Source organism: Centrocercus urophasianus, unplaced genomic scaffold (genome assembly GCF_019232065.1).
Source record: "Centrocercus urophasianus isolate 14NV4802_14NV808 unplaced genomic scaffold, USGS_Curo_1.0 seq_19, whole genome shotgun sequence".
In the NCBI taxonomy this organism is placed as follows: Eukaryota; Metazoa; Chordata; class Aves; order Galliformes; family Phasianidae; genus Centrocercus; species Centrocercus urophasianus.
The window spans coordinates 4,631,130-4,652,171 of NW_024884744.1; the positions used below are offsets into that span (position 1 = coordinate 4,631,130).

General features: G+C 40.6%; 1 protein-coding gene and 1 long non-coding RNA gene across 2 annotated transcripts; one reads left to right on the forward strand and one right to left on the reverse strand.

Annotated features, from left to right (window-relative positions):
* Positions 1-377: 377 nt before the first annotated feature.
* On the reverse strand, positions 378-19,673 carry NCEH1 (neutral cholesterol ester hydrolase 1). Its single transcript, XM_042820697.1, has 5 exons — positions 19,533-19,673; positions 11,340-11,568; positions 9,023-9,092; positions 6,509-6,680; positions 378-5,008 (listed from the first exon to the last, which is right to left on the reverse strand). The coding sequence occupies exons 1-5, from the start codon at positions 19,668-19,670 to the stop codon at positions 4,391-4,393; spliced, it is 1,227 nt and encodes a 408-aa protein (XP_042676631.1). The 5' UTR covers positions 19,671-19,673; the 3' UTR covers positions 378-4,390.
* LOC122161330 lies at positions 5,642-18,781 on the forward strand. The gene is made up of 6 exons (XR_006169159.1): positions 5,642-6,699; positions 10,595-10,867; positions 11,125-11,232; positions 11,744-14,411; positions 15,970-16,118; positions 18,025-18,781. It is a non-coding gene; the product is annotated as an uncharacterized LOC122161330 (long non-coding RNA).
* Positions 19,674-21,042: the final 1,369 nt, after the last annotated feature.

The following is a 21,042-nucleotide window of genomic DNA, read 5'->3' on the forward strand; positions in this document are numbered from 1 at the left end:
ATGAAAATAGAACTAGGATATGCACTGGATTAAACTGATTTCAAACATATCATCTATTAGCACATAAAATCTGTTTATAGAGCAAAATGAGGGACGTGAGCTCAGCTGCCTGTCCTGGAGAGAGCAACAGCGCTTGTGCAGGCATCGTGCATTATCCAGTGCAAGCAAATGTAGTCAGCATTTATCAGATATCAAGGAAGAGAAGGTCATGCACACAGAGCATGGACACACAAACAAGGCTTCCTGCTCTGCAAACATCCACCCTGGTTTGAATTCAGCATTTTGGGCAGTAACTGTCACTGACCTCTTCTAAGTGAAAACTCCAATTGGAAGTGTTGCACATCTAGAAAAAAAGAAAAAAGCAAAAAGCAGTGATCTTGGGGAAACCAGCAGATACATTTCACTTTATTTGTTCTTCAGTAGCACGTTTGAATCGCACTTGCTAATTAGATCTTACAAGATCTTTGCCCTGCACAGGGAAAGAAGCAAACAAACAGTCACATGTACATTACTGAATGCATTTACATCAAGTATGTTGCACTTTGGGTTTTTGAACATCATAAATAAGAGAACTAATTACACCAGCTTAGAGATCAGAGCAGCTTAAGAGGCTTGTCAGGTTAATCTAACATCCTTATTTGAGAAAGTTTCTCATCAAGTTTAATCAGAGATTAGAAATATACCCATGATACAAATCCATATATACAAATTGATATTATTAGTGATTTTTATGCACCGTTACACATTTTCATTTTGCTTCTGGTTTTGAGAAATGCTCAACTCCCATTCTTTAAGAGGCTCCAGGCTGCACAAACAAAAACTTCATTTAGTTCTGTGAATATTGGCCGAAACCGCTGTGGAACTGCTAATACAGTTCCCACATCCGTGAAATAGGATGGAAGTGACCGTAGGTTCATGTTATGCAGGCTTTGTCTTTAAATCTTATGACGATAACTGTAGGAGGGGGGAGAAAAAGTCATCTTTAGAAAGTAGATAGTTGTTTAATGGAAAGGCAATGAGACAAATTTGATGAGTAACTTTTAGAAAGCAGACTTTTCACTACATTTGTGAAATAGTGCTAGAAGCATTTCTGCATCTGATCCTAAATCGTGCAAGGTGCCCTAAACTGCTTTGTGAAATTAAAGGAATGAAGGTGCTACTTACTTCACTAAGACTCTTCAGAAGACTGTAGGATTTTTCTGAATGAGGGTTATTAAAGAAATAAAGCACCACATGAACAAGTAAAGCTTTTTTTTAACATGCATTAACCTTAATCTCTTCCTGCAGGCACCAGACCTCTGTAAAAATGCTGTTAGTGCTCTGCTTGGGTGCCTGCAGCAGTTCAGCTGGAAGCAATGTAAAAAGTAAAGCATTGAATGCCCGCATGGGAGAACCAAGCAGGAGGAAAGGTGAGAATGCAACTAACACTTACTTCGAGGTTTACGCTGAATTTTAATCAAGTGTCCTGTGCAGCTACATACCAAAAGGTCTTTTTACTGCTTTAACTTTACCTCTTTTTGTATGCAACAGAAAACGCAATGCATCTTTGCAGCCGTTATGTACTAAACCATACATGGTAAAAGAAGTCAGGGTACTTTGACAGAGCTAGTTAATACTGAAACAGCTCATCCAAGCTGTGCTGCCATCTTGGATGCCATGTCAAGCTGGTGATGACTTAGTAAATACATTCAATCCAGTTATACACTTACTACCACTTCTTGTGCCAAGACTTAATGTGCTTCAGTGCATGAAGGAAATATACAACCAACTCCAGGAATATATATTCCAGCTCTCCATTTCAGTTAAAAAAAAAAAAATACAGCAGTGATTACATTATAACTTCATAGCAGGTATTTATAACTTAGCTATAAACAAAGGCTGATCTAAAGCTCTGCAGCCTGCTCTCAGGTAATGTAGTTGCCACAGAATTGGTAAGAGTGTTAACCATTTTTTTTCCAGTATTACAACTACTATCTTTTAAAGACTGCAAGTTAATATAAATTACACCTCTTCTGACATGGTTTCCTCCAAGTGGGAAAGCCAGGAGAACCTTACTGTTACAACTCAATGAAAAACATATTTTGATTCTTAGTCATGATCAAGCAAGTGTAGCTGTTTGCATACAGTGAGATGGACACTGGTGCAGTCTCCTTTTCAAGATTAGTAATTTATGAATGGACAGAACTTTGGTATCTCTTTTAAGTGTAAGTTGTACCTACCGAAGTTGTGTCTATGGGGGAGGAACAGAAGACAGATGACTTAAATCTATAAAAAAAACCTCAATACTTCTGCAGTGTTAAGGGGATATGCAGGCCAAAGTTTATTCTGATTTGAAATGTCACTTGGCTGCTCTAATTCCACCAAGCCTTGTAACAATCTAGCTTGACAAAGAATCCGGGCCACTGTTGAAACAGCTTTGGCTTGTGACCTCCACATGAACCTATGCTCAGAAATTAGTTCAGCCTGCATGACTGAGTCTACATTGAGGCCTTGTCTCATTAGCAGCTTAATACATACAGCAACTTAACAACGTGGTGTTTTTAGGATGCACTGATTGAGTAAAGTCATCCTCCTATTTAAGTCATACATCAGTGAAAGCAGACTGTTCTGTATGTATCTTAAATCACAGGAGGCGGCTTGATTTACCAGGCTTTTCATTTTTCTTTTTTCTTTTTTTCTTAGAAGAACTTTTCAGAAATAATCTCAGGACGTTGTTTTTGTTCTGATTCCCCAACAGGCAAGAGCCCTCAGCTTCCTGGTCTTTCACACAAGGCAGGACAGAAATTGGTTCCCCTCCTAGGAGGACAGGCAGTCCAACAGCGCTGCCTGCAGTGGGGCAGAGTGCTCTGAGGCAGCTGCTGAAGAATGACAGACAGTTAAAAGCTGAGGGGTTTGTTCAGTGCCTGCGATTCGGTGATGTATCCCTGTGCTTCACTAATGTCTATGAATTCGGCTTCACAACTCCTTTGTGAGGTAGGCAATGACTACTCCCTGTTTCGCAGGGGAAGAAAGTGAGGCACAAGGAGATTAAGTTGTTCTCTTGGGTTCCTACAGGAAGTCAGCAGTAAAGCCGACAATGAATTTAATCCCCTAGTTTAGTCACGGGACAGCCATTCTCTCTGCCTAGATACAGCGGGCACAACATTTTGATACAGCCTTCATTTCTGCAAGCAGTAAACATCCTGGAAGATAGACACAGTTATAAGTGGTTTCACTTTGCTGTTCTGCATCTCTGAATATTAAAGAATGGTTCAAACTGCAGAGATGTGCTACACAATGGCTAGATCATCTTAGCTAGCACTTCAGGTTCAGTCTACTAGACAGAAGAGGTATAGCAGCGAAGTTCCAATCTAAGTCTCTAGTACAGATTAGAGCCCACTTCTGTTTGCTGTTTCTTTCCTTACAGGAAGCATGAAATACAATAAATGCTACTAGCACAAAAGAAAGTCAATGAACACAGACTTCCACTATTAATTACAAACATTAGTGCAAACCACACAGCAGATTATTTTTAGCACACTCAGTATTTTCTGTAAGGAGGTCACAAAACTGAGGCTTTCAAGACTGTCAGTGTCATATTCTTAGCCAAGTAGTAAGCTTTGAGGCTCACATAATCAACCTAGATTCTGCAGCTACACACATTGTTCTTCATATTTCCATATATGATATAACGTTTTTTAATTTAAAATACTGAAAATATATTCTGTTCTGTGCTTTTACAAAATATAAGCCACTGAAAGTCCATAAAGATCGAATTCCAAAGCTGAATTATGTGTTCAGCTACGAGACTTGCTTAACATAATCTTTACTGCCCAGAAAAGCGATTTTTATTATTTTTAATTTAAGAACCATTTCTCTGTGCGCCTAAAAGCCAACACCTAAATCCATTCCTGATATTCAAATGTGCTTCTCTGCTGACAAAAGTGAGAGGGCTCAGCTTTTCTTCTCTATCAGCAAGTGCTCAACACTGCTGAAAATTAGTTCTCCCTTTTTATACATATTCAGATGTAGATGTAGGTGCTTGGCTTTACCTGGCTCCTTTCTAGAGTTGTGGCCTTTATGCCTAATGAAGAGAGAAAGCTCAAAAGTTTTAGCTAGTTAAGAATGTGACAGGAATGCTGATCTTCTTGCTCAACATTTATGGCTGGCAAGTCATCTGAAAGGAAAAAAAGATCCTGAAGTCTGAAAAACACGTCACAAAGTATTTTGCTGGGCAAGGCCAATTGAGCAGGTGAACGCTACAGTTAGTGGTCTGTGCTCTGCAGCCACCCCCCTGCTGCAGCTGAATGGATGAAATCATAATTTGGAAAAGTGCACTTTTTCACTGATTGTTCTTTTACAAGAACAGACACCAGAGCTGAGCACAGTGTCTTCTAGAGAAGCTCTCTCCTCAGAGGTTTTCATCCAACCACTTTATATAGCTGTTTCTGGTCTGAATTCCTGCAGAGAAATCAGTAGGCCAAATCGTGAATATCATACAGCCATGAAAGCAGTCATCAAAGTGATCGAGTGTGACTTCCACACCAGCGTTCTCCAGCCGCTTGGCATACATCACCCCGTCATCTCTCAGGACATCGTTCTCACAAGTCAGAATATAAGTCTTAGGCTGCAGCTGCAAAGTCTCATTTTCTGCAAGCAGTGGGACTGCTCGCACGTCAAGCAGCGCTGGTATCTCCTGGATTATTTCTGCATTGCCTGTGGTTTGTACTACAGGCTTGTAGTTCTTTTTGAATGATGAGGGCAGTAGGGATGTCCAATTCAGACGTCCTCTGAAAGTCAGAGCTTGATGCACATCAAGAGCAGTGTGGTTGTTAATCAGCAGTGAGTGAGCCAAGTCATAATTACCATTGAAATAGTCTATCCAGTAGTTAATCATGACATAACGAGGAAGAACGGGCATATTCATGTTCTGCTGATATGAAGGTGTATTGAAGTCAAATGCCTGAAGGACTGGGTAAATTAATGCCTGCAGTTTTGGTCTGATGATCAAATGCTCATCTTTGCTAAGCTGTGGGAAGAACGGGAAAGAATTGTGATTATAAAGAAAATAAACATTACAGTATCAACCTTGAACTTCACACGAACAACCACTTGATAATTTTTAGACAAGATTCTGCTCTTATGCAATTCCACTGGCAGATAAAGCACTTGTTTTGTCTGAAATGCTAGCAGCCTGATCTTTTTCTTTTCTTATAATAATGATCACTCAGGACAGTTCCAGTATCCTGTTTCCAACAGAAATCAGTAGTAGATATAAAAAACAATAACGTTAAATTATTCTTCTCATACACTTTCCCAGTTAAACTATTTACAGCTGAAGGACTTACTGAGTCAATGGAGCTATCTAAACTTCTAATAGCTTTTCAAGAATTTTTCTTCCATCAATTTATCTAAATTATCTTTTTTAGCTCTTGCAAACTGCTGGCATCTGGTTTTCTCTAGCAAAGGCTTACTGTGTGCAGTAGAGCCTCTGTGTTGGACTAGAACCTACCATCTGCATTTGATTTGAGCCTACAAAGTAAATTTTTGGTACACCCTCATTCCTTTTAGTGGAAGTATCAGCAGACGCTTTTTTTCCTTCACCTTCTACTCAAGATACATAAATCTATATTGTATCTCATCTTGTCTCTTTCAGGCTCAAGAACCTTAGTGTATTTAACCTCTACTGACACAATCTTACATCACTGATTTAAAAAGAATTCAGCATCATGGAAATGAATTATGAATGCTGTTTCCAAAACACAGCTCCATCCTGCTGATCAATCCCCAAGACAAAGACTTTCAATGCCTTATTAATTTTTCCTCGCTAATTCAATACTGCAAGATTGTCATGATAATTAGTTGTCTGAGCAAGGTTGTCATGATAATTAGTTGCCTGAGCAGGCTATGTACCTTCTTATCACCAATGGTTTATGGCAATACAGAAAAACTAATAATATTTCACTCAACCATGACTGATACTATTACTTGCCCCAGGCAAGTCTTTAAAGTCTTTAATAGATTAAATTCAGATTATGCTTAACCAGAGATGCACAAAAGAAAATTTCTTAATTATGAAATGCTGCAGGAAGACAATTTAAGGCTTCATGTATTATATATTTATTGTCCTTCATTTGTATTTGGAGGAAGTAAGAACATATTTTTCTGTGATAAGCACTTGAAAATAGGAAGATAAATTAATAAGTTATGAATGTAGCTAGTTACCTACTTAGGCAAAGTTTCTCAGCAAAACGTGTTACAAGAAATCGTTTAGCTGCTTGTGCTTAAAATTTGGCCCATAAGAACTCATAACTGCACTAAGATATGGCAAGCTACTTGACTCGTGCAATTGACTCATTTTTCTTCTGTAAAATGACAAGATCTGGTTTTCAATGCATAGCAGTGCTACTCTGTCTCTGACACTGGCACATCACCTTGTGATGATGCAGCACAAAGAACCTGTCAACCTATATGCATCACTGAATTAGGGGCTGTTATAGTGTAATTCATCACAGACACTGGATGTTACCTGCTGACACACAGCAGCAGCCAAATTTCCTCCTGCGCTGTCGCCAGAAATTGCAATTCGATTTGGGTCAACTGAATAGTCAGCTAAGACACCAGGCTGCAAAAAATGCTTTGTAGCACGAAGAGCATCGTGGAATTGCTCAGGAAAGCACACCTCTGGTACCAGCCTGTATCTACAAAAGAAGAAGGGAGGTAAGAGACAATTATTAGTTACTATACTTCTCTCTTCTGATCAATAAATACTAGCAGATACATCTTAGTGGCAAATGGCTGTTTTATTAGGATAAATACTAGAGAAAAAAAATGAAGTGTGTAATACTTAAGCTTATAATGAACATTCTTACTCGAAAAGGTTTGTAAGGACCTATTAGATATGAAAAACACCACAGTGGTACAATACTATGCAGTGCTTTCCCAACAAAGGATTTCATCATTCATTATAAAAGTGAATTACTATTAAAAACATCCTTGGTAAGGGAGTTATTCCTGTTGGCCTGTTTTTGATCTCAGCTCCCCACCTTAACTGCTGTGAATGAGAGTGACACCCAGCAGACTCAGCTGAGACAAACACCTCAGTAGTTCTGTTTCCCAAATGTTTATTTAAGCTCAGGAGAGCTGTACCTCTGTACCAGGAAATTAACAGTAGCCAGGAAGTGAAGTAATAATGATTTGCACTAATCCAACAGACTCAATAATTATTCTCCCTTATCAAGGACAGAGGCAGGGATATATGCAGTATCCAAGTGGAGCAGCAGCAGCTGAAACCTGTTTACTGCATTTTCTGAATTCCTTAGTCACAGTGTAGGGGAAGTCAGTTTGTATTTAGTGAATCATTTGTAGTCTGAGAGTTGTTACTGGGCCTTATGGTGCAAAGCACATCTTTCTGGTTGCAGTTTTTGTATCTTTAATGAATTTTACGTATTCTCAGCAGAGCTAATTTATAATGTTTTGAGAAAATATTTCTGTTGTCAGTTTGACAGAAGTTAATGTCATTACAGTGATGTCTTTTAGTTCAAAGTGAAGAAATAATCTTGCCGTTACTTCTGAAGCAAAACAAAATACTGTTTCTTGGTTCAAAGTATTTTCTTGGGAATCTAAGCTAAAAAATATAGTATATGCAAAATGAATTTTAAGCTTAATTTACATCAAGTGTTTCAAACATCAAATCTGTTCTGCTTTCAGTGAACAATATATATTACATCTGCTACAAAGTCATACGAGAGCAGCCTGAGTGAACTAGGCCTTGCAGAACTAGGTGATGTTTTGTATAGATAACAAAAGTGAGATGTGCAGCTCAACCAATGAAGAAAATCTAATTAGACTTCACTAACTGAAAATAAATGCCTTGATTGAAAGATATAATGGCTAAGGAGAGATGACAAACAACTGAGGAACAGCCAGTACTATATCACCCTAAGTGAGAAAATGAGTAACTAGGGACTTTCCAATACTGTGATTGGTACTTGCCTGCTTTTTTCCTTTTTATTTTTTTTCTACTAATAAACAACAAAGAAGTAAAAAAGCGAACCCTTAAAGTACACTACAATGCCTACTGAGAATCAGTAACACCAACTCCATATAATTAAATTGTAATTAGATCACAGAGCTTGATATGTAATCAACTGCAAGTCGGAGCCGTGAGTAGTTCTATCAAGCAATTGGTTTTGCAAAAGAAAATATTGAAGTTGACAATAAGGGTGGGAAGAGTACCACTCAAGTTGGAGTCATCTTGGTAATTTAGTTAGCGAGCTGAGAGGCTTGTTTACTTTGGAATTGTTCAGCTAGTGAAAAAAACAGTGCTGCTTCTCTGTTGTCTAGCACGCTGGCATTCTCCTGCTCTTGAGAGGAGTGCAGGGCTGAAATGAGTTGACTTCAACAGCGGGTGCTTGAGAGAACAGCAGGAACTGCCATGCTTCACTGTGTATTTTGGTTAATGAGCAGTAAAAAGTGATTTGCTAATTCTTAAGTTGCAGACACTTGCTCAGTGCACCTTAGAAGTGGTGTTTTTTAGACAGACTTTAGGTGTTTGGTTTTTTATTTATAATATACCTTTATCTCTTTTGCTCCATAGGGAGTCAGAGGGATGTGGTTTGGCCTTCTTTCAGGTATATAACAAAATTGTTTTTGACAAGCATCAACAGAATTAAAACTTAAGTCAATTGAGTGATCTCAGGTTTTAGGTGCACTCCTTACTTGCAGAAACATTTGTGAGATGCACTTGAACGTGTAAAATTTGCATTTCAGTGTTTTGTCCAAGCGATTAAAAATTCTACTCTTCTCCCACATTTCTGCCCTCTGAAATGACTGTCAAGAGAAACAGAAATCCAACTGAACTTTTGATTCCATTCTAATTTGATATTCTAAAAGGATAATAATATCAGACTGGTAGAGAATTACTGTCCAAGTTTAAAGCCTTATATACAAGTCAGTAACAAGCGAAAAGGGCAAAGCTAGAAGAACTACGTTACGTATTTCCAATACATTAAAATTACGTAATTAATTTTAGATTACTCACTCAATTGAGACAACTACAGCATTGAGAGATTCAGCCATGATTCTGCAGAGGTTGTTATAAAGGCTCGTTCCTGAAACAAAAGGACATAGCATTAGGTACATGCAAGTCCATTTATGGCAGTATTTCACAAAGCTGCACCTAACTGTCTTAGTTTCAGCAGGGATGGAGTTGTTTCCTTCAGGGTGTCTGGTATGGTGCTATGGTTTTTGGTTCTAGGAAAAAAACCAAATGTTGACAACACAGCAATGCTTATAGTTGCTGCTAAGCAGTGCTCTACAGAGCCAAGGACATTTTCAGTGAAGGGCCCAAGGAGCTGGGAGGGAACTGAATTAGGACAGCTGACTTAAAGTGGCCAAAGGGCCATCCCACCCCTCACAGCACTGTGAGGAAGGAGTTTTGAATGGCTGGGAGGTCATCTCTCTTCCACTGCTCACGGGCTAGCCGGGGGCACTGGTTGGTGGCTGGTAGGCAATTGCTTGTGCTTCCTTTGTTACATGCATTTATAAATCTGTGTTTATATACATATAAAAATTATTATCCTTTCCTCTATCTTAGTAAATAATTTTATCTTAACCCCTAAGTTCTACTTTTTTTTTTTTTTTTTAATTCTCTCCCCCATCCCACTGGGAAAGGAGAGTGAGTGAAGGACTGTGTGGTGGTGTGGTGCTCAGGCAGCCGCCAGCTTAAACCACAACAGAAAGCCTTCTCAGAAAACATAAAGACTTCTAACAAACAGAAGTAAATTACATCAGCTTAAACCAGATGATGTTCCAAATGTACGTTTTAGCAGAAGGCACACAATTCACTCCATGAGAAGTCCTGCAGTCTGATGTTTTTTTCCCCTCATCTGTTTGTTGGTGACTTGGGGCTTGTCATTTCACCCATCAGTTCTCACAACAGGACAAAATTCAAGGTACCTGGTGGCCTGGGGCCACTGCATCCGGAAACAGTTGTTACCATATGAGTCACTGATTTTTGTTCATTTTATTGCAGTGTGTATTGCTTTGATTCAAATGAGCTGCCCTATTAATGTCAAGTGAACTACGTGAACTACTTATTTATCAGAGAATTAATCCTGTCTGTCAGTGGACTGATTTTCCTTAATTTTATTTCTTTCCAATTTCTTAATCATGGATTCCTGGTACTATAAAATATACTAGGACACTAAGTGTTTTATAAAGTATTTAGCCTTAGAATTTAGTATTTAGTTGTAAAATTTATGCCATTAATTTCTGAATCTTGGACTTGAGGATAGCTGAGTTACAGCATCCAAACAAAGCATTGTAATTTAATATAAACTATTTGTACAGCAAGTCTTATGCCAACTGTTACAGAACAAATGATATGGACAGGACTCTAACAAATATCCCTTATGTAGGCCTAAGAAAAAATCATTTCAAAGCTCAATTTCTCTGTGAGGAGTGAACAGATTTTGAACTTACTTAGAACACTAAATTTCACTTAAGTTGTGGTATAGGTGGCTTATACATACAGTCTTAATGCAATCAGTACAATCTCTTGCATATTTTAGAACACTTCAGAAAAGCTCACTGAATTTTTTCCTCTTTACAGATGAATCTATGTATGCTTCACAATGCATCAGGGTTGTGAGGCCTTCATGTTGTCCCAGAAGCAATGGGGAAGGACAAAGACTCCTACCTGTTCTTGATCTTTGCCTCGGAGCAGCTGTGAGAACTGCAGGCCCCTATTTTTTCCAAGGCTTTTCTCCTGCTTCGAGATGTGGAAGGATCTGTGCTTAGCTTATTGTTGCCTACAGCTATACCTTACTACAATTAACTTGGAAGTCACAAACATCAGAGAAAGTCGGTGCTGTAAATTTTCAAGGTAGTTTCTGCTCATGATCACAGTAGATTCCATAAGAGAGGGAGTAGGGAACCCATCTCTACCCATATCCTTGGTCATGCTGTTTTCTGGGATCAGCAGTATGTATTCCCAAATACACACTATTGGAAGCCAAACATTAGTAATGCCCTTGCATGTAATTTTGTTCAGTCCACTCTTTTGAGTAATTGTTTGTTTTGTTTATTGTGTAATTTGTCCTGTCGTGATGTTACAAAATTAATCTATTGGTTCTTTTCCAGTTCACATCCTGATAAGATATATATTTTTCCAGTGCACCCATTGTATATTTTTATCATGATTCCTTACATCTGCTGTGCCAGAATGCAGATGGTGACTACTGAATTCAGGTATGTCTCTGCAAAATCATCATCTCCTGGCAGAAAAACAGCCTTTGGTTTCTGCTGCTGGGAGGAAACCACCCCAGAATCCCATTTAGTTACCAGCAGACACGTACTTGCACTTGCCAAGGCCCAGCCGCCTCCGTGGATGTAAACAACACTGCGCTTCAGCGGTTCATCTTGCTTTGCAGGAGGTTCAAACACTCTGACTTCCACACCATCAAAAACAACATCCGTTATGTTAATGGGCTCAGAAGAGACAGACTTCAGCTTGTCAAATGTACAAATCAAATAATTCAGAACTATCAAGTGATGGCTGAGTCTCAGATAGTGAATCAAGTGACACTTTGGGGGGGGAAAAAGAAAAAGGTTAGTTACTTCATACATATATATATATATAAAATGATGCTGCACTGATGCAACCATCTTCAAAAGGCAGCTTCTGTATGAAAACATATCTAAATTCTTAGCATATTCATCAGAAAATGAACGATTATCAAAACTTGTAATGTTTTTAAAGCTGTATTAGAACAAAACCCTGGCAACAAAAGACGTTCCTGCTGCTGAATGACACCTCCGAAAGGGACAAACCTGACTGACCAGCAGATTCCACTTTTCTACTTGCAAAGCTTCTCAGACCGGTGCCAGTAGAGGGCAATACCACACAGTCAACATTTTTTGTGGTGGTGAGGTAGGAAATATGCAAACTATTTCTCTTATTCCACCCCAAAGCGTAAGTCTTTCCATTTCCAAATTAAGTTCTCAGTGATTGCAAAGGCATCTGCAAACAGGAACAGTCTCAAATGAATGCAGTGCTTATTTACTGGCTCACCCTGTATTTGCCCACTGAATTGGAAAAGATGTGAAATGCTATTGAAGACTTGTGGCAGATTTGTGATTTCTTCCCCAGAGACTCAAGCGTGTTACTTCTTCTGTGTGGGTGTGTAAAACGTTAAGAAAATAAAGAAAGATCTCAACTTTCTGTCCCATTCCGGTAGAAGGATGGATTTTATCCCTTCTGAAAATCCAGGATTTTCTTTTCCACTTTCCCCTAAACAAACCTGTTTCTCTAAGCAGATAATCCTGGGATCTAAGGCACTCCTTCAGCCTAAATGCTCATGACCTGCTCCCCATGTACAGCTTGTCAACCCATAACCACTTCAACTGTTTCAATTCTGCTGTTATCACCAGTACAGTGCAAGCCTGCTAGTATGAATTAAACGAGTTCAGTACCAGGAGAGGGAGAGAATGGTCATTCAGGTACCAGTCTAACAGCATTAATACTGCAAACAACACACAGTTGCTGTAGCATAACCTGTACAAAAACTACGTGGAAGCCAAGTGAGTTTCTGTGCGATAAATGTGATTTTCCAAGTGAGAGTTTTACAGTCTCTTTCTGACTTACACGTTCACAAGGAGAGAGATTTCATTTTCTTTCTTTGGCTTTCTTTACTGTCCTTCTGCACTACCATTTTCCAGTTACTTTCAGTGCAGTATCTCTGTTAGGGAATTCTTCTCAAAGAGAAGAGACAGCTAACAGAGGAACACCACTGCTGTCAACACATCCTCCAGAGGAAAAGCAAATTTTGAAGCACCTCCTATCAACTGAGAGACTTCATCCATTCAGCAATATTTATGCCAAAAAGGATCTGCTCCCTTCGTGGAGTGCTCTGCAGCCACTGTCCTTACACACGGCTTTTAAATCCACTATGGTTAGTTTAAATGTAAACAAACAAACGCCTATGACTCAGCTTTCAGTAGATGCTGTGTGAAAAAGACCCTGAGGCAGCCCCGGTTCTACTGCAGATTCCTGTGGAAAGCAACAGACTGAGATTTTTCCCAAAAGGGTCTCTGACTGCCAAGTCCAATGGAGTGGTAACGTGAGTAATGTGGTGTAATGCAAGTGGAGAGAGAGAAACCCATTTCCAAAACAAAAATTTACAGAAGTTACTTTCTTTTCCTGCTTGGATTGGTTACCCTGCTGAAATAGTTTGGTGAGAAACCAAATCTTGGTATGTTTGCTGCTTTGTTGATGGATTATCATTTCTGCATACTTAAGGTCTTTCCTCTGGGAGTAAAAAAAAAAACAAGCATCCACCCAGTGGGCAGAAATGTTGGATTCACAAGACTATATTTTTGAATGTCAGATCATGCTTTTCCCACACTGTTACTTAAAAATTTCCATAGGAAAACACCATTCAAGCTTCAAACTTGAAGAGCAATACACCTATTAATAAGTTGCCATTCAATTTATTGGGCTGCCACTGATTCACCCAGCAAAATGATCTTCTGCGTGCCCCATAGAGGTTCCCAGGGGAGGTAACTAATGGGAAATACTGCCAGGCAAAAAAAATAATTCTTGTAGATTTTTTTCAGACCAACTGTGCTGCTAAAGGCTATTTATCCACATTCTTTGTAGACAGGATTACCACATGTTCCCTGGAATCAGAGATGTTTTCTTTTCAAGGTTAGTTGCAGCTGTTTACTGAGAAGTGTTTTGCCCTGGTTTTATTAAACCACAGAACATCATGGCCCTCTGCAGGTTTATCAGTTGCTTTCATGCCTTTTTCCTGCAATAGGCCACTCTTTCCACGAACCAAAAATAAAATTGAATAACATGGAAGAGATGCCTCGTACACCAAGGCACAAGAGGAACAGTAATAGTTCTTTTACGTTTACCTTGTCAGGTTTCTCTGCCCAGGACTTATAAGCACATTCTTTGGAAATGTATCTCATCAGTCAATTTGGTTGTTATTTACAACAGTCAGGATTGTGCTTTTTGCTGGCAAAGAGCTAGCCTTGTCCAGAGTTCCTACAAACAAAATTCTTATGTAAGACATATCCATAGTACCTTGTGTGTATATGTTTGTATTTAATGGTTGGCTGAATCTCATCTAGGACTGTGTTGCAGCCACAGAGTCATAGAATCACAGAATATCCTGAGTTGGAAGAGACCCATAAGGATCACTGACTCCAACTCCTGGCTCCAGACAGGATCACCTCAAATTCTAACCACATAAACACTTTCATTTTCTAAACAGGTAACCTGAAGAAATGTGGCTGGTAAACTTCATGAGGATGACTAATGGAGCTGAACTTCATCAGGATGACTAACAGAGCTGATGCACCCAGTGAGCTTAGCTGCTGTGGAGCAGGACAGCATGGGCAGGAGGAAGAGCAGGGCAAATGTGAGTACCTTACTGGTGTTTGGGCCAGTTCAGCAAATAGCCACTGTACACACATTACTTACTTGCAATCTATCACCCAGTTCTGATTGCAGCTTTTCATTTTAGGATTGTTGGCACTCTAATCTATGGCTGTTTTGGTAGTGGTGTGATTTATGCTCACTGTTGCACATGCCAACTCTCCAACAAATCCAAGTAACTTCCACAGCAACCATCTTCTCTTTTTACCAGGATATCTTCCTAGCCAGGATTATGAGAAATGACAACCCAAAAAACTAAGCTGTTTAAGATCGCAACTGTCTTCTTCCTAGCAAATTCTTTGATGAGAGATATCAAATAGTGAGAGATGTTTTAACTTCATGCAGGAGAAAACTGTCAAGAAGTGAAGGAGGAGTTAGGGTTGTGATTAAAAACAAAACAAAACAAAAAAACCTCAAAGAACAGTTTTCAAGAAAGGCACCAAAATCTCAGTATCTGCCCCTAAATTGGTAGAACTGGTGGTTCGTCAGGGTCGCGTGGAATCCCAAGAGATCACTGTGATTATGCTTTACCCCTCTTTCACACTTGTACTCTATGTCAGTCATATACTTTCTATTACCAAAAAAAAAAAACCCAAAAAAAACCAACAAAAAAAAAAACGAAACAGAAAAGGTGCATTTCTGTTGCTAATTTCTAAGTTTTTAATAATCTCAAACAACACTGAGCACATCAGGATTGAGGTGACACTGTCCTAAGGGCAACATGAGCTATCCAACTTCACAAATCTCTGACCTTTAGCCTTGAAATTACAGCAGCAGGTTGCATTCAGATGGCACACAAAGGCAGCATGCCAAGCTGAATACATCAGCTGCTTCCCTCACTGCCCTCACAGCAGTGAGGTGCCAGGTTCTGCTCTGACCTTAGCTGAGATCAGGAACTGGGAGTTAGCTTGTGCTGTTTGTCTTTTCACACGAGTCACTGTTCAGCACTGAGCCAAGTCTCATGTGTGACTCACCGAGTAATGATGCTGACACTGGGCGGCTGAACCTCTTAAGACTTAATTTCCTACCTTCAGAAGATGCTGCTGCTCCTGAATGACATTATCCTCAGTTCAGGCGTCATTTTGCAAAACACACTGCTGTAACATTACAGTCCAAAATGCCAACTACAGTATCTGGAGACAGTGAGAGACTAGCAAAAAAAAATAAACAGGCTCATTTCCCCATCTTGCTGCGTGCAGAACATATTGGTCTGACTGCATTTCAGGAAGTTTATCCCATCTAAAGGTTAACCTCTATTTTCTTTCATTTTACAGAGCCATTTCTTAGAACAGGGGCATTACTGCACAGTACCTAACATGTACTTTTGAAAACTGTTATACAGGGAGTCCTCAAGGACTCAAAGATAAGTGCTCTAATTTCCTTTATAACTGGAAGGAAACCAAAAAGGGTGTTTTACAGTTTATCAACTGGGAGAAGCTCTATTATTTTTTCATTGTAAAGTTTCATTCTTACACCTATTCATCCACTATGAACTGCTTTTAGACCAAATTGCCAGTAACTGTTTTCTCTACTGCAAACAGGACTTGCAGTGTATCTGTTCCTACTCATATGCAACATCTAAGACCACAGTGGATTACTGTAAATCAATTTGCAAGACTGTGTCCTTACATGCAAAAATATCAGCTTACTTGGATGGCCTCAGCTATGATTTACATCTCTCCATATATGGGTAGGTAGATTAAATATTAAAATGTTAGATGGAACTAATTACTGTTTACTCTACTCCTGAATGTTGATGCCCCATGCCCTAGATTTTATTCTAAAAGGAAGCAAGTAGCAGAGCAGCATAAAAGCATTTCTTAGCTGATGAGAAGTACAAGGATACTTTTCTCCCCTCTACAGCTGCCTATATTCTTCCACAGATGCCTGCCTGATAGCTTGGATGCCAACATGTTTGTCCTTCCAAACCTGTTAGCAGCAGTGCCAGTTAAAAAATATATTAAAAAGAAATAATAAAAAAAATCCTTTCTTCCTTTCTATGCATCAGAATAGCAAGTACCTTGATAGTGTGGTTCAGAAATAACTTAGGGCTTATTAAATAAATATATGCTGCTCTCTCTACTCCAAGAAGGGATAATGGTAATGAAAAGGAGAGATGTCTCTATCAATCCTGCTGTTAACAGCATAATCATGAAATGTTGCTTTAGGCACTTCTTGACAGATACCATGTAAAACAATTCTGATGGTTTAATTTATTGTTCAGTCCTGTAATTTTGAGTAGCTTTCTGTGGCTGTCCACATTTCAGTGAAGCTGAGTTCTGACAGTCTTACATACATGTGTTCACTGTCTTTCATTTCTGACCAAAAACTTCTGTGTAACAGTGCAGTTTTCTACACAACTGTGGCCAAGTCCCATTTTGAGATAGATGAGAATGATTATTCTCATTCTAAGCTAATGCACCACTTTGTTAATAACACGAGGCTGAAGATTCTGATTTCATTCTGAAAGCAGCACAGCATACTACGCTCAGCACAGGAATAGGGCTCTGAACATCCAGCTCTAGTGTTTGCAGAGACCTCAAATAAGGCACTCTGCATTTCCCCAAAGTAAGATTAGGACAATGGCACCAGCTTCCTTTTGTAATATGTTGTGAAACCTACTTATGAACACTGCCCTATAAGCATTGTGCATTTTTAGCCACGTGACAATACATAAACACTTGGGTTTTGCTCTGATTCAGAGCACTGAGTCAGTCCCAAGCCTGTAAAGGAATTTTATTAGCTGCCTGAGACAAAACTGTACACAGAAATGCAGCACCTTATAATCAGTACACTGAAAAGCAGTGCCAGCTTCAGTATGTTTTATTGGTAGTGCTTATAAAAGGAGTGAGAAACCAAGCACATTATCCCAAACAAGAACTTGTCATGCTCGATTGTCAGAATCAGCACAAATCTATTTCAGAATAGGGAAACAACTGTATTTAGAGCACATAAAGTTTGTTTCATGCTTTGGAATGAGGGATTTTAGTGTACTTTGGAGGTTTTAAAATAAAAATCACTTAGTAACATACTTCTGTCTGGCTATCAAACCTACAAAGGAAAGTCATAAATAGCAAGCTGAGAATACATTCAGAAGTAGGTGAAAGTTCAATGGTCACATTTAGAGCATCGTTAAATCATTTGGTCTCGCAACCTCCGGTAGACAAATGGAAGCTCAGCTCTACAGAAGGACATATACTTGATTTTATATACACACACTAAAGCTGTCTACCACAGTAAGTACTCAGGCTTAACTTCTACAATCTTAGCTTCAGTTCACACAGATCATTCTTAATGGCAGTCACTTACTGCTGACTTTGTGCAACCTCTCAGTGTTGGAAAGACTTCTGAACACTTAGATAGCACCTCATTTTGCTCTCTCTGGAAAGAAAACCCCAAAGTTTACCTGTTCTGTGGTTCGGGGCACCGCTAATGCCTCACTGATGCTTTACGGATCTCTCTGAAAGCCACTCAGTCCTTGTGCTTTGTAAGCTGCCTGTGGCTGATATTTAATAAATTTTCCTTGCTATATGTAATCATTTCTAAGGCCACAGATGGGAACAACAGTCTAACAAGTTACCGCTTTCCCCTAACAGAGATGGAGGCAGATGTGGGCACCTCAGTGCTGCCAGTTTGCTCCAGCTGCCACCAGGGCAGGTTGTATTCTGCCAGCTCCCCTGGGAGGAAGACCTCTGGGATACCCCAGAAGGGATGGGATTGCCTTTGGCCTCCAACCTAGAGACATTGAGACTCATTCAGCTATGCCTTGCAAACCACAAGCAAACAGCATGTGTACGTATGCCAACAGCAGTATACATATATAGAGTTAGTCATATGATTTTCTAAAGATAGGTCTCCTTCAGCTAGAGGTTATGGACTTGATTCAGGTGTTCCTGGAAGAAAGGTTACCACGTATTCTGCAGGCAGGATGCTGTGACCATCGCAGCCCTTCCATTTATTAAACTTCCAGCTCCACTGTAAAGGAATGTGTTGTTATTTTAGTTACCAGCACAAAGCAAGTGCATGTCAAGCCACAGCTTTTTAAAGGAAAACATGCTTTTGTAGGCTATGTCTACACGATTTACCTGTCATAGCAGTATCATTTCTTTAAGGGAGAGTATATAAGCAAAAAGCTTTATTCTTTCACATCCCACTGGCTCAGCTGAGTGGCCTATTGAAAATCAAATAATCATCTGAGTTGGAAAGGACCTTTAAAGGTCATCTAGTCCAACAACCCTGTGATGAACAGGGACATCTAAAGTTCGATTCTACATCTAGTCCCAACTCTGACTGCAAAAGTGGCAGCCAGAGAGGCTATTCAGGGAGAGTATGCAAGCCTGGACACTGTCATCCTGCTTCCGCAATTACTGTCAGGTATATAGAAGATACCTTCCCACCAAGTCCTCCTGGTATCTGTTTATGAGCCCTCTGCCCATGAATTCATTCTTTCTGAATCTGCTGATGCTCTCAACATGCAAGCTGTTGAAGGTTTTAGGGACAACATAACGAACTGGAATGCTGCTAGTAAAAAAGACTGAAATACTTTGACGCAGACAGTACCCTAAATCAGGAGTGACCACAGCTGATCAGTCCTTGTCAAAGATCAGACCAGCCTAGCAAAAAACCAAGCTCATAGCTGAAGCCATCATCAGAAGCCCGTGATCTCTTTCTTTCATGCCAGCACACACATTGTGAGAGAAAGTGAGGGAGAGATCATAAAGCAACAAAACAATCACGTCGTATAGAAAAAACAGCTATTCTGAAAGGGTTTTGTTGACTAATACAGTTTCAAACACAGGCCGCGTGATTTCGACATTTGAAATAGTTTTCCAATGTCTTCTTTCCTTAAAGCATCAGTTAGCGCATGGAAGTAGAAGCCATTAATTATTTTGACCTAAAGCCCCCGGGTCGGAAAACAGCTTGCAGCACACAGGAAGCCCTCCATCACAAAGCCAGCAGGGCGGCTGGATGCCAGCAGTGAACGATCGCCGGCCTCGCCCCCTGCGCGGCCGGCGGACGCGGCAGCGAGCTCTCCTCCCGGGCAGGCCGGGTACCGCAGCACGGCCCGCGATGCCGGCGACGGGCTCTGACGGCGTTTCCTTACCGTCTGCTGCACCGCCCGGAAAGTGGCATCCAGCAGCATCAGCTTCCACGAGTCCGACACGGTGCCGGGCAGCGGCAGGTAGATGTAATAGGCGGCCAGGGCGCCCAGCGCCGCCAGCAGCACCCAGGCGGCCCGCATCGCCCCGCGGGGAGCGGCCTCCACCGGAGGAAGTCCCGGCGCTTCCGCGCCCGCCGCCCCGAGCCGCCGCCTGCGTGTGCGGGAGCGCGGAGTGGCGGCGGGGCCTTTCTCCGCGCCCGCGCAGCCGCCGCCCCGCCCGAGACCCGCCCGCCCTCTGGGGAGGCCGCGCCGCGGAGCTCCGCTGCCCGGGGCCGCCCCGCCGCATCCCCGCCCCGAGCTCCGGCCGTGCTCCGCGGGACCGCGGCGGCTCCGGCAGCGCACGACGTCTTTGTCGGGAAGCACCTGTATTTTAGGCAGGAGAAACGGAGCCTGCGTTTTTAAACGGAGACGGATTTATTATGATGATTTATGTAATTTTATTTTGAAGTGGGATTTTTTTCTTCCCGAGTTCAGTAACAGATTCTGGTTTAACGCAGAGCCATTTGTAGGGAAGACAAATTCTTCTGAATGGGTCTTTTTCACCCCCATAAGTGCTTTCATGTCAGGTACGAATCCTCGTGTTGCACCGTGCAGGAAACAAATTCTACAGAATTCAGTCTGGGCGTAAATTAAATGCCTACTTGAAGCTTAGTCATAGAGCAAATGTAAATATTTATTTAGATAACCAAAGTCATGCATGTTATGACTGTAATCCAAAGAAGGAGCATCAGTTTTAACTGTTAACATTGCTTTTAAAAACTAATTTATAACACTAAAAAGCCACTTGGGAATTTAATAGGGTTCAGGAAAGGACGAGCTTCCTTGAACAACTGACAAGAAGCAGCAATAAAGGAAAAAGATGTTCCTAAAAAGTAAAAGGTCAGCCTGTAGGCCAGCTTTACTGAAACTAAAGTAGAGCGTCACCGATTCTAAATGCAGCAGAAGAAACTTTTTGGAATTTGTAAGGAAGAATCTCAAATATCCTTCAACTTCAACAACAGTGGATTGAATTTCTGTAAGGTCCACCTACCATTTTAAGTAAACTGCAGATAAGAGAGGGCTGTTAGGAAAACAACTGTGCCCAGAAAGCAGTGTGAGATTCCTGAGGTCTCAAGGCCATTCATTTCAGTACTGTGCAGTGCTCACACTTACATCTCTTGTCTTTCTCCCCTGCTTGGCATACTCCCATTCCCTTTCTTTCTAGGACATCTGTCCCCTCAGCTCCGCATCCAAGACCCTTGAACAGCCTTTGTCAAACCTATATCTTGCCCTCCTTTCTTGTCTACTTACCTATTAGAAAACATGTGACCCCCACACATCTCCCTCCTCTCTCACTTTTTGGAAACTATTGCTCTTGCTAGATAGAACAAATATATCCAGTGGAATTTATGTTCATGGCAGTTAGTTGAAAACATAGAACGCTTTAGTCTGAGAAAGATTCCTTTCTTTAACA